This window comes from Syngnathoides biaculeatus, chromosome 4 (assembly GCF_019802595.1).
Source record: "Syngnathoides biaculeatus isolate LvHL_M chromosome 4, ASM1980259v1, whole genome shotgun sequence".
Taxonomy (NCBI): Eukaryota; Metazoa; Chordata; class Actinopteri; order Syngnathiformes; family Syngnathidae; genus Syngnathoides; species Syngnathoides biaculeatus.
The window spans coordinates 29983903-29995236 of NC_084643.1; the positions used below are offsets into that span (position 1 = coordinate 29983903).

At 43.4% G+C, this 11334-nt stretch overlaps 1 protein-coding gene across 1 annotated transcript; it reads left to right on the plus strand.

The window, feature by feature from the left end:
* Positions 1-3675: 3675 nt before the first annotated feature.
* ela3l (elastase 3 like) lies at positions 3676-8209 on the plus strand. Its single transcript, XM_061816831.1, has 8 exons — positions 3676-3746; positions 4357-4445; positions 4646-4743; positions 5103-5231; positions 6376-6512; positions 6763-6908; positions 7918-8070; positions 8157-8209. Exons 1-8 carry the CDS (start codon positions 3707-3709, stop codon positions 8172-8174), a joined length of 810 nt encoding a protein of 269 aa, XP_061672815.1. The 5' UTR covers positions 3676-3706; the 3' UTR covers positions 8175-8209.
* Positions 8210-11334: the final 3125 nt, after the last annotated feature.

The window sequence follows — 11334 nt, forward strand, 5'->3', positions numbered from 1 at the left end:
CGAGCTGTGCGGGTGTCCGTGCAGGTGCGCTGATTGGAAGGTGCACACCTGCGTCTCATGCAGCCTGATTATGCTGTGGATTTATATGACCGTGATGACAACTGGCCGGCGCCAGTTCGTTGATCTTCGTGTCCCGTTAGTGTGCTCCGGTATCCCTGATCGAACCTGTGTGTACCGACCTTCGCATGTTCTCCGACCAACCTTGTAAGCCTGACTCCTTCGTTACTTCTGCCTGCGTTGATTGTTCCCCTGTGTACCGACTCCTGCCTGTCCGCTCATCTGCTCTCTTCGCCCGACGCCCCAACTACCGCTGCTGCACCGGACTGCCTGGTCGATCCCCTTCCTCTGCATATAATAAACGTGTCTCCTTGAACTACCTTGCATCTTCCGAGTCCTGCATTTGGGTCCTACTCTCGTTCCGATGGGACGTTACAGTCTCATCTTGTAAAATTTAACGTTTGCAATCACTTTTGCTATAAAAACATCGGCCTTGTTAAACTTTATTCCATGAACTATTATGAAACACGGCAGACAGAAAATATTTTTGAGGGCTTCTCGATAGAATAAAGCAAGACAAAAATCAGCGAGGTTCATTCAAAATAAATGTAGCTGCACATCCCCCGTGCGCCGTCGGAGCAGACAGCCCGCATGAAGCCGTGTTTCTCGCTCTTGATATGAGAGAACTGGAAACCTGGCAAGTAGGAACAAGACCTGCAGGAAGACCAGTTGGAGCACGAGGCGCTTCTGAAGATTTAATTAAACGACTTGTTCCTTGCTGGGTGCACTTTCAAGCGATGAAATGCCAGAAAATGTTGAGCTACAATGAAAGAACAAAAAGCGAAGATTTGAGCAAATTCAGAGTTGGCGACAGGGAAGCTTCTTTTTGTCCATTTTAGTCATGTGGCACTTTTGTGAATGCTTACTAAACCTGAGGGGAAAATATCAGGAACCCCTCACAGTTGTTCGACACCGCAGACGAAATACACTGAATATTAACAATACCACGACTTTAAAAAAAAAAAAAAAAAAGCGAACATAGATGAGCTCAGATAACAAACTCCACACAGGGAGGATTTAACCCGGGTCCTCAGAACTGTGAAGTCAATGCTTTACAGATGCTCCAATGTGGCGCCTTCCAGTATTCAGTAGTAAGTAAATGTACTGATACTTGTCTAAAAAAAACAAAAAAAAAACTGCTGATGTTGAAGTAAAAGTACTAAGGCCAGAATTACAAAATTATAAATGTACAATATGAGATTTTTGTATCCCTCCAGATGATGATTTGCATTCATTCTCTGGGGGCAACATTGACTTACCATCCATTTTCCGGATCGCCTATCCTCACTAGGGTCGCGTGCATGCTGTAGCCCATCCCAGCTATATGAGAGAGAGCAGGGCCTATCCTGAACCAGTCACCAGCCAATGACAGGGCACATATAAACAAACAACCAATCTGATACCTGAAAACTCAACTTAAGTACAATCACAAGTAGTCACTGATGCTGTAGTGGTACACATACCTGTCTTTGGTGCAGGTTGATTGGGATCGATATCTGCCCTCTGACTGACCAGTTCAAGTTGTAGTCCACCTTTTACCTGAAACTAGCTGGGATTGGTTCCATCTTTCCCCCAACCCTTGTGAGGATAAGCGGCTTGGATAATGAGATAAGATGACAAGTACAATCACAAACTTCAAGAACTTCCTTACTTCCCACCTCTGGTAGGCAAGGATATGTTTGTATAGCTATGTTTATTTTTTTTCCCCACAAATACAATAGCAATGAAAATTCCACGTTTTGATTAGTGGTACGAAAAATTTTCTTGAAGAAAAAAAAACCATTTGATTGTAAAGGGGCCGATGAGTTTCCATCCTGCTCGAATGCCCAAGTGTGCCGATGTCGTGTTTCTCGAGGTATTTCCGGATGATCTCATTCCCGTTGCTCCATATGAGGAACTATCATCGAAAGACGATGTTTACTGCCATAAAGAGATAAAAAGCGTCTCCAAAAGATGAGAGTCACAGAGAGTTCATCAGTACTTCCTGACAGGTAAAACAGGCTGAGACGAAGCTGCTACCAAAGCCCAGCGGGGTCCTCCCGATGGCCGAAGCTCAGTAGATCCATCACGAGCTCCGTGCTGCAAGTAGACTTGTGTTATCACCTCAGTGCATCTCCCCGACAACATTTTAATGAATACACGAGGTTTAATCATTACACGGCAAAGGGAGCGGAGGTGGGGGGGCAGTATTGTGGACACCGAGCAGTGATAAGCAAAACAATGTTTTACAAATATGATGAAGAATTTTAATTAGCTTTCAATTAATTGCATATCAGGGCTGCAGAGGAGCTCACAGAGGGATGCCGACTGTCTCGACTTATTCTCTTGTCATGTGCCTTCTGTCGCTACGTGGCCAGAAAAAAAAAAGAGGGTCACCTGAGTCCAATCACAAATAAAACTGGAAACTGTCAGACTTTCTTCTGGAACAGTTTTCAAGGAACAATTCACTCTTTTCTTTTCGACAAGGGAGAAAAAAAGTTTACTTTAAACTACACGCCTGTGGAGAAAATAATAATAAAACTACTACTACTAATAATAATTTCATTTCGGTATTACTTGTCCTACTTCAGTCACAAGTGAGCTGGACTAGTCAGTCACAGGGTTGGAAACACATTCCAAGGGGGTGCAGCTGTAAAGTGTTGGACTTTCAGTTCTGAGGACCTGGGTTCAATCCTGGCCAGGCAAGGCAAGGCCGGCCGTGGCTCTGCCGGAGGACCAGGTGTGTTGGAATGGTGGGGTCGGTGGGGAAGGGGCCAGGCGGCGCAGAGGCCGATGGGAGAGGAGCTCTTTACCTCCTCCTCAAGTGTCAAAAAAGCAGAGGTCCAAAGGGAATACCATAAGTCTCCAGGTTAAACTGTACGATGCCACCGAGACCAAGAATGATTTCCATAGCAGTGTCACTGAAAATTGTGAAAAGTTGCATAAAACAAAGTAGCCTATTATATATTTAGTGTCATATTTTAAAAATGAGCTGCGTTTCACTCTGAGAACATCGAGTTTGCGGGAAGTCTCCACTATATCCTCATGCAAACAAATCCTGCATCTCTGGTGAAGGTAAAGATTTTTTAGCATGGATATGCTCATAAAATATGCCCAATTTCTACAGAGAGTAGTTTGTTTTACGATGCCAAACTGTCAGTATTAGCTGCCGCAATGACACCATCTGGTTATTTATTGTTCTAATGCCTTCTTGGTTGGATTTTCACAACGCGCACCATTCATCCAGATGTTGGCTTCTCATGCTCTTATGCAAGCATTTCATTCCAGGTTACACGGAATTAGCATTGAAAGGGAATTTAAAAACAAACAAAAAACGATGGTTCCATTTCAGAATATGATAGTTTGAAATTGACTCCATTATATATAAAAAAAAAAAACATTTGCAGTCACACAGTTAAACGTATTTAGCACATGTAGTAAAGTTAGTAGTGGTTAGAGAAGACACGCTGCACCAAATGAAGGTCATGAGAAATGTTCCAGAGGACCCACCTGTGCGGGCCGCATTGCCATTGGCTCACTTTATCCTCGGAGGGCCGCTACACACACCAATAGTGTGCGTAACTGTGTTCCCAAAGGGGGGGTCGCCTGCGGAAGAACGTTTAAAAGTGAGCGAGTGTTGAACGGCCTCTTTAGAGACGCATCAATCAACATGATCCCCATTGTGTTGGCCTCAGTTCTCATTGCTGCTGGTAAGAACATCTGGCCTTCTTCACTCCAGTGTGTGTGTGTGTGTGTGTGTGTGTGTGTGTGTGCGTGCGTGCGTGCATGTGTGTGTGTGTGTTGGCGTATATGCTACTGCCTCAGGTAGAGCAATGACTCTGCATTATGGACAGGGCAATGCACAGGTTCCCAATCCAGCAGATGGCCCATGATGTTTGTTCCTTCTCTCTCTCTCTCTCTCTCTCTCTCTCTCTTTCTCTGCCTTTCTCAATTTTTGAGGACAGCACAGTGATCTAGGGGTTGTAATATTTGCCTCACAGTTCTGAGGTTTAGGTTTAACTGCAAGCTGCATCCCTTTCTTTGCATCGTGTTCCCTGTGCTTTGGTATTTTTGGACATTTTCTTTGTTAGCTTGATTGAAAACTCAAAGTTGTCCATAGGTGTGAATTTGAGTGTGGGAGGACATGCAAACTCCACCCAGACGTGGTCGGGATTCGAAGCCCAGTCCTGAGAACTGTGAGGCAGATCCTCTGGCCAGTCAGACCCTCACCCTAACCCAATAGAATACCAAAAAACGGGCCAGATTAGACCAAAACCCGTTTGTTCCACGCGCTGCTCATCAGGTGCCCTCTTCCCTCAGCCCTGGGGTGCGGCACCCCACCTGTCGAGCCGCAGACTTCCCGCGTGGTCAACGGCGAAGATGCCAAGCCTCACAGCTGGCCCTGGCAGGTAAAGCTAACACGTCCACATCACACATCTGCCTGGCTTTTCCAATCTGCTGGCATGCCTCCCACGCCTGGCACGCGCTTCTTAGCTGACAGACTTGAGAGCTACCGAAAGTGTCGTAATTAGAGGTTTGCCTCAGAAATGAGCTGCCATCCAGTGCCAGCGCCTTCTTGTGAGTGTGTGTGTGTTTGTTCGACGTGCAGATTTCGCTTCAGTACGAGAGGGCTGGAGAGTGGAGGCACACTTGTGGGGGATCCCTGATTGCTGACAACTGGGTCATGACTGCCGCTCATTGCATCAAGTAGGAGTGTTAACATACAAAAATTCATACGCGCAACCACATAGACAGCTGGCATGAATGCAGCCCGTGACTAAAAGACCTCAGGTTTGATTCTAGCCGGTTGGCATCTGCATTTGTGGCTGAGGTGCTCTCCAGAAAGGAACCCAAAGGGCCTTTCGTGGGATTTGGGAAAGCTTCCCATTCTTTTGAGTGTAACACTGTGGTGTCATATTCAAAATGTATGCATAAAAGTCAATAAAAAAGGCTTACATTTTCAGCTAATTATAATTTTGGGACACTTACAACAGTAAATAAATCAAATCAAATGAAATTGAAATGATATGCTCAAACGGCATGTGCATGTTTGTGCCCGCCTGCAGCAAGAAGCTCTCCTACAGGGTGTTTGTGGGCAAACACAACCTGGTGGAGGACGAGGCCGGCTCCAAGGCCATCCTGCCTGAGAAGATCATCGTGCATGAGAAATGGAACCCCATCTTCGTGGCTTTCGGGTAAGACACGCTCTTATTTAAAATAGAGATGGTGGGCTCTGGAGTAGCCAGTTGATTGAGTTTATTTTTTCATTGCTGGGCTTCTTTTTGCATTTGACAACGCACTGATTGGGCTGGTAGGGCTAAAAGGCTCAAATTTAAGACCCGAAAGCAGCACTGTTTGTAGGTTCATGTATATTCATGTAAACGTGCTTTCACAGAAGCAACAGCGGTGGACCACAGTACTTGTTAGGTTTCTGCTTTTCAGTATTTCATAACACTTTTCCAGTCAAACGCACGTTATACAACTGAGCAGACACCATTATTCAAAATCTTTTTTGATATATTTTTTCCAGCTCTACTGTCCTTGGATGCATGTCCCAGATTATTTTTTAAAAATTTTGTGAAATGCCATTGACTGTCTGAAAAAAAAAGCATGTGTGGTTGAGCTGTATAACGCTTTAAGTAACAGATATTTAAGAACAGATTGTGAAGCAACACATGTAGGGAGACAAAATAACAATACTCACGGGCATATATTCTTTTTCCTCTGCAAAAACAGGTAATATAACTACTGCACTTTACTAAGTCACTTCCAGTAGCTGTCAAACTCTTCGTTTGTAGCTGTGTGGCTGGAAAAATACTGCCCCTCGGTGGCTAAGTCATACACACCATAAAAAGCTGTAATAAATGAATCATGATGAACAAAACGTTTTATTTCTTACATGTGACTTAATTTTGTTGGAATTTTGTTTTTGAAAGCTACAATATGATACTGTTCCATTTTCTTTATTAAAACCCCATAGTAAAAAATTCAATAGGGAATGTTTATTTGAGATTTTTTTTTTTTTAATTATGACCAAAATCACAGAACACATTAAACCCACTGTACTGCAAAAATATTAGTTTAATGAGTCTCGGGAAAACAAAAATCTTCAAACATTTTCAATCTATTGTTTTAATGTTTTTGTAAAGATGAATGAGGCAAAGCTTTTGTTTTGAACAACCTCATATTCCTTTATCTTCACTTTTTGAGAAGGAATTCAATTTCATCTGTTGTAAACGCTTGTATGGAAATAAAAGTTGCTTTCATGTTAAGGTTGGTTCCTTTTCCAAAAAAAACTCTTATACTGAATAAAACTGTCATGTTGTATGACTCACGGAGAAACGACATCGCCATGATCAAACTGTCCGAGCCGGTGACACTGAGCGACCAGGTTCAGCTGGCGTGCATCCCCCCCGCTGACACCCTGCTGACCAACCTCTACCCCTGCTTCATCACTGGATGGGGTAGACTGTACAGTAAGTGGTTCATTTTGTTTGATTTCATTTGATAGCTGAGCAGCCACAGGCTGTCCTGATGTCTTTTGGACGACGTTTGGATTTACGAGTAACCTGGGGGTATCCTCCACAGTTGCAATAAAAAGAATAGCATGCATCAGGTCATGGCAAAATCATTTTCCAGAGTTAATACTCCTAAATTGAAGGTTTAGGATTGCCTGTGGTGGGCGGCGCATGTGGTCATTCACACGGTGCACGGTGTGTGTTCTAGCCGGAGGCCCCATTGCTGATAAGCTGCAGCAGGCTTTGATGCCGGTGGCTGACCACCCCACTTGCTCCCAGCCTGACTGGTGGGGCATCGCTGTCAGGACCACCATGGTGTGTGCCGGTGGCGATGGAATCGTGGCCGGATGTAATGTAAGTGGTCGACGTACTGGATGTGACAACAGGCCGATAATTCTTCGATGCTTCATCAATTGTTGAATATTCAAATGAAATATTTATCTCCACCTGGGATTTTAGTAGGAAATAATACAAAAAAATAATCTTTTTGTTTTGGCCTAGCATCCAAAGCATTTACGGTTAGTAGATTTAGATGTTGGCACTTACATATCATCATTATCGTCATCAATATCATCTCCCACACTGTTCCAGGCTGGTTCTGGATATTTTTGCTTTGCAATATGTTATCCTATTATAAATAAATATTCAGTTGAGCCTCAATCTATTCGCAAATGCGAATCTTTGAAACACATTTTCCTGAAGGAAATCATGGAATTCGAAATAGCCTGAGAAATGTTATCGTGAAACATTGATGCAATCTAAAAATTGAAAAAAAAACTTAATCATATGTTTCCAGTACCCATACCATTTTAACATTCTTAACCCCCATATCCATTTTAAAATTCAAACTTAGTTCATATTCCAAATGCATGTAGTTTGGCAATGGTATTTGGACACAGCTGGGTTCTATGTTTAGGCTCCTTGTGTTCAGTATTCTTCTTTTGCCATGTGCCTCATTTCTTAGCAACCCTTGTAAAAATTAGTCTGTCTCTCGGTTGCATTGAAAGGTGCAAAAAGCCATAGAAAAAGTAAGTCAATCATTGGAGACTCGCTCAACCAAGGTCTCAAGTGCTATACAGATTTCAAGTGTGATGGCAGCTCCATTTTTTTACTTTAGAAGCATAATTTCCCACAAATGATAATGTAATTGCCAACTGCCCACTTTGAAGGACTTAAAAGTTTTGACTGTATCCTTTTTTCTCGGTTCGTTGTTCATTTTCGGAGAGATTTGTCTTTTCTAGTCAGTGATTTTCATTTTTTTTTTTTTTTTTGCCAAAAAACTCATTTCCATTCCAAGGTCTCATACCTTGTCAGTGTGCCTGTAACCCGCCAATAGAATAAAACATAACGTCCCGCTTCTCAGGGGGACTCGGGCGGCCCTCTGAACTGTAAGAACATGGAGGGAACCTGGGAGGTACATGGCATCGCCAGCTTCGTCTCCGGCCTGGGCTGCAACTACCAGAAAAAGCCCACCGTCTTCACCCGCGTGTCGGCCTTCAATGACTGGATTGATCAGGTACGGGCGCGCAAAATCTATTTGAGTTCACATTAGGTTTGCTATTTTTAATCTAATTGTGGATCATTTCTTTTCTTTTTTGGAAGGTTATGATGAACAACTAAAGACAATGACGTGTCAATAAAACTACCCGACTCTCTACAGTCGTCTTGTGTGATGATGTCAAATTCAAAACATGACACATGAGGTAAATGCCAGCGAGCCATAATTTTTCTATACTGCTTATCCTGTTTAGAGTCACGGGGAGCTGTAATTTGAGCAAAAGATGGAATACACCCTGAACTGGTCAGTAATTAATCACAGGGGGCATTTAGAGATTGACAACAATACACACTTACTTTCATATTGTCATTGAGTGTGAATGAGCTCACACTGCCGTCACACACAAGTCGAGTGTGTGAACCACTGTTCCATAATTCAGTCAATCCCAACCATCTAACTGTTCGAAATTCCTACAACTAATGTACCATTGTTTATCTATCTATGCAAGCGACATGTAGTGACAGGCAGAACAAATAAATGCTCTTCCAATAAATGGGAGAAGGTACACTGAGTAAAAAAAAAAAAAAAAAAAAAATAGATCAGATAATTGATTCTGGATTGCATGTATGGAGATGCCATCACTCTGTTTCAGACCCCCTCAAAAAATAACTTTGCACACTAGTACTTGTGCAGCATTACTAACTGCACTACTAGCGCAGATAGCGCCATGTGACTGAATTCAGTCATGTGCACTGATGCACTTATAGTAAAATAAATATTGGACAGCGCCACCTCTATTGCTAGTGCCACTCGGGCACTGAACTGCAGCCACAAGTGCTGCAAACCAATTTGTTTCTACGTCACTCGAGCAGCGACGTAGCTGAAGTGCTTTATCTCTTCATTTTTGCTGCAGCGATACAAAGCAAAAACATTGTTTGGTGAAGCTACCGAGACATATTTTGTACTGGCATACAGCGACAATGTAGAGGAATTTCTGGCAAGTGCTGACTGTATAGTATACATGGCAGCAATCTCCTGTGTGGAAGCGTTTTCAAATAATTTATCCGGGTGTCATTTTTAAATCACAAAAACCTGGCATCTGAGCAGGACTGTGTAGACTCTTGGGGCCACTTTTTAGATTTTTCCAATGCAAAATATGTGCCCTGGCCCAACAAAAGATGTGAAATACGGCCGTGAATAATGACTAGCAAGGAACAATGTCAACAATAATCCAGCAGGTGTCCTCACACGCTCATGTTGCAAAAGTGGGCCTGATGTCTCAACGTGCACGATGAGGTAGCGCGAACAGATGAGAGAAAGCCAACAAACAGATGTGGCAGGCTGAAAATAGCTGCCAAAAACCAGGCGGGCTACAAAAACGTCACTGAATGCCATCAGCTCCATTATGAAATGGACCCTCAGTATAAAATATGACGCTAATATCCTTTCATGGACTGTCTTTTATGAAAACCATAATGCTCAGCTAGGGAATCCGCCCTAATATTCTCGTGATAACAGATAATGAAGAGGGTGACAATGGCAAAACTGAGATTAACACTTCTCACTGCAATGAGCGCGCTGTGTGTTAGAGTCATGGCCTGAAATAATAATATTGACGAGAAAATGAAAAACTCTTTTGCCCCGCACATTGCGTTGGTCACATTTGAGAGACATTTTGGCAGGGGAATTGACGACGAGAGGTGGAAAGAGCAAGATATGACAATTAATTATGGGTGTGTGTAAGAGAGAGTGAGAGAGAGAGAGAAGTGTTTATCATTTCACTTCTCTCAAGTCGCAATGCAAGAAAAATTGGGCAAAAGTACCATGATTGTTTATCAATTACAAATTAATATGCTTCCAAATGCAACTTAGCGGTGGACAACACGGTACGATAGTGGTAAGCACGTCTGGCTCACAATAAGGAGATCTGGATTTTGGAATGTCCGCTCAGAGTGTAGTTGACCTAGAAACCTAATGAAGGCAGGCATGATAGAAAGTTGATGGATATTTTTTTTTTCTATGGTGAAGAACAACATGTAAGTTGGTATAGCTAAACCGCAATGGGCTGGCAACCGTTCCAGAGTGCATCCCGCCGTTCACCCCCAGCTGGCGCCAGCTCACCCATGACTAAAATGAAGACAAGTGTTTTAGGAAATACCGTAAATGGATATTGTTTTGTTTTGTTTTTTTCTTTTGTGCTTGACATAAAGGGCTGTATTTTTCGTGAATGGCACTTCTGCAGCAAGCCACAAATGCTGGTGGATCCTGATTTTTGTGCAAGCATGAGGCTCACTGAGCGTTTTCCAATTTGGAAGCCCAATATGCTCCAAACTGGTCCTTCTGGCACACTGAGGGTGTGCCCTTGGAGATAAGGCATAATGGCAATTTGGTGGCAGAAAGGTGTTCTAAACTTACACCTGCTCAGACAAATTCTAAATACTAACACAAGGTAGACCGCCGGTCTAATGTGATGTTGTTGAATTTGATTGGAGTGCAGGTAGAGGAGTGATCTTTGCGGACAAAAGTGACCAGCGTTGCATTACGCATCGTCTTCTTCTACATAGAAATGTCTCTATCAAGACTGTCAGTTGCACAACATTTAAAGGGAATGAGAGGATATGCTTTGATTGGTGGGAAACAAAGGCAACTCTAAACACTCCCAGACTGCCACAGCTTGCCCACCCACAGATGTGCCACAAATGTGTTCCCCTACAAAATTACCAACACCGGCCTAATCCTAAACTGGTGCACAAGATTTGTTCACAACAATAGGACTGAAACTAAACCATAAAATATATCCATCCATCTTCTGAGCTGTTAATTGTCGTAGAGTCTCCAATTAATGTTGCATGTTTTTTGTGATGTGGGAGAAAGCCAGGGCGGCATGGCAGTTTGAAAAGTGTTGGCCTCACAGTTCTGAGGTCCCGGGTTCAATCCCAGCCCTTCCTGTGTGGCGTTTGCATGTTCTATCCGTGCCTGCGTGGGTTTCCTCTGGGCACATTGGTTTCCTCCCATCCATCCATCCATCCATCCATCCATTTTCTTAGCCGCTTATCCTCACATGGGTCACGGAGAGTGCTGGAGGCTATCCCAGCGGTCAATGGGCAGGAAGCGGGATACACCCTGAACTGGTTGCGAGCCAATCGCAGGGCACATCGAGACAAACAGTCGCACTCACAATCACATCTAGGGGCAATGTAGAGTGTCCAATTAATGTTACATGTTTTTGGGATGTGGGAGGAAAGAAACTGAGTGCCTGGAGAAAAACCACGCAGGCATGAG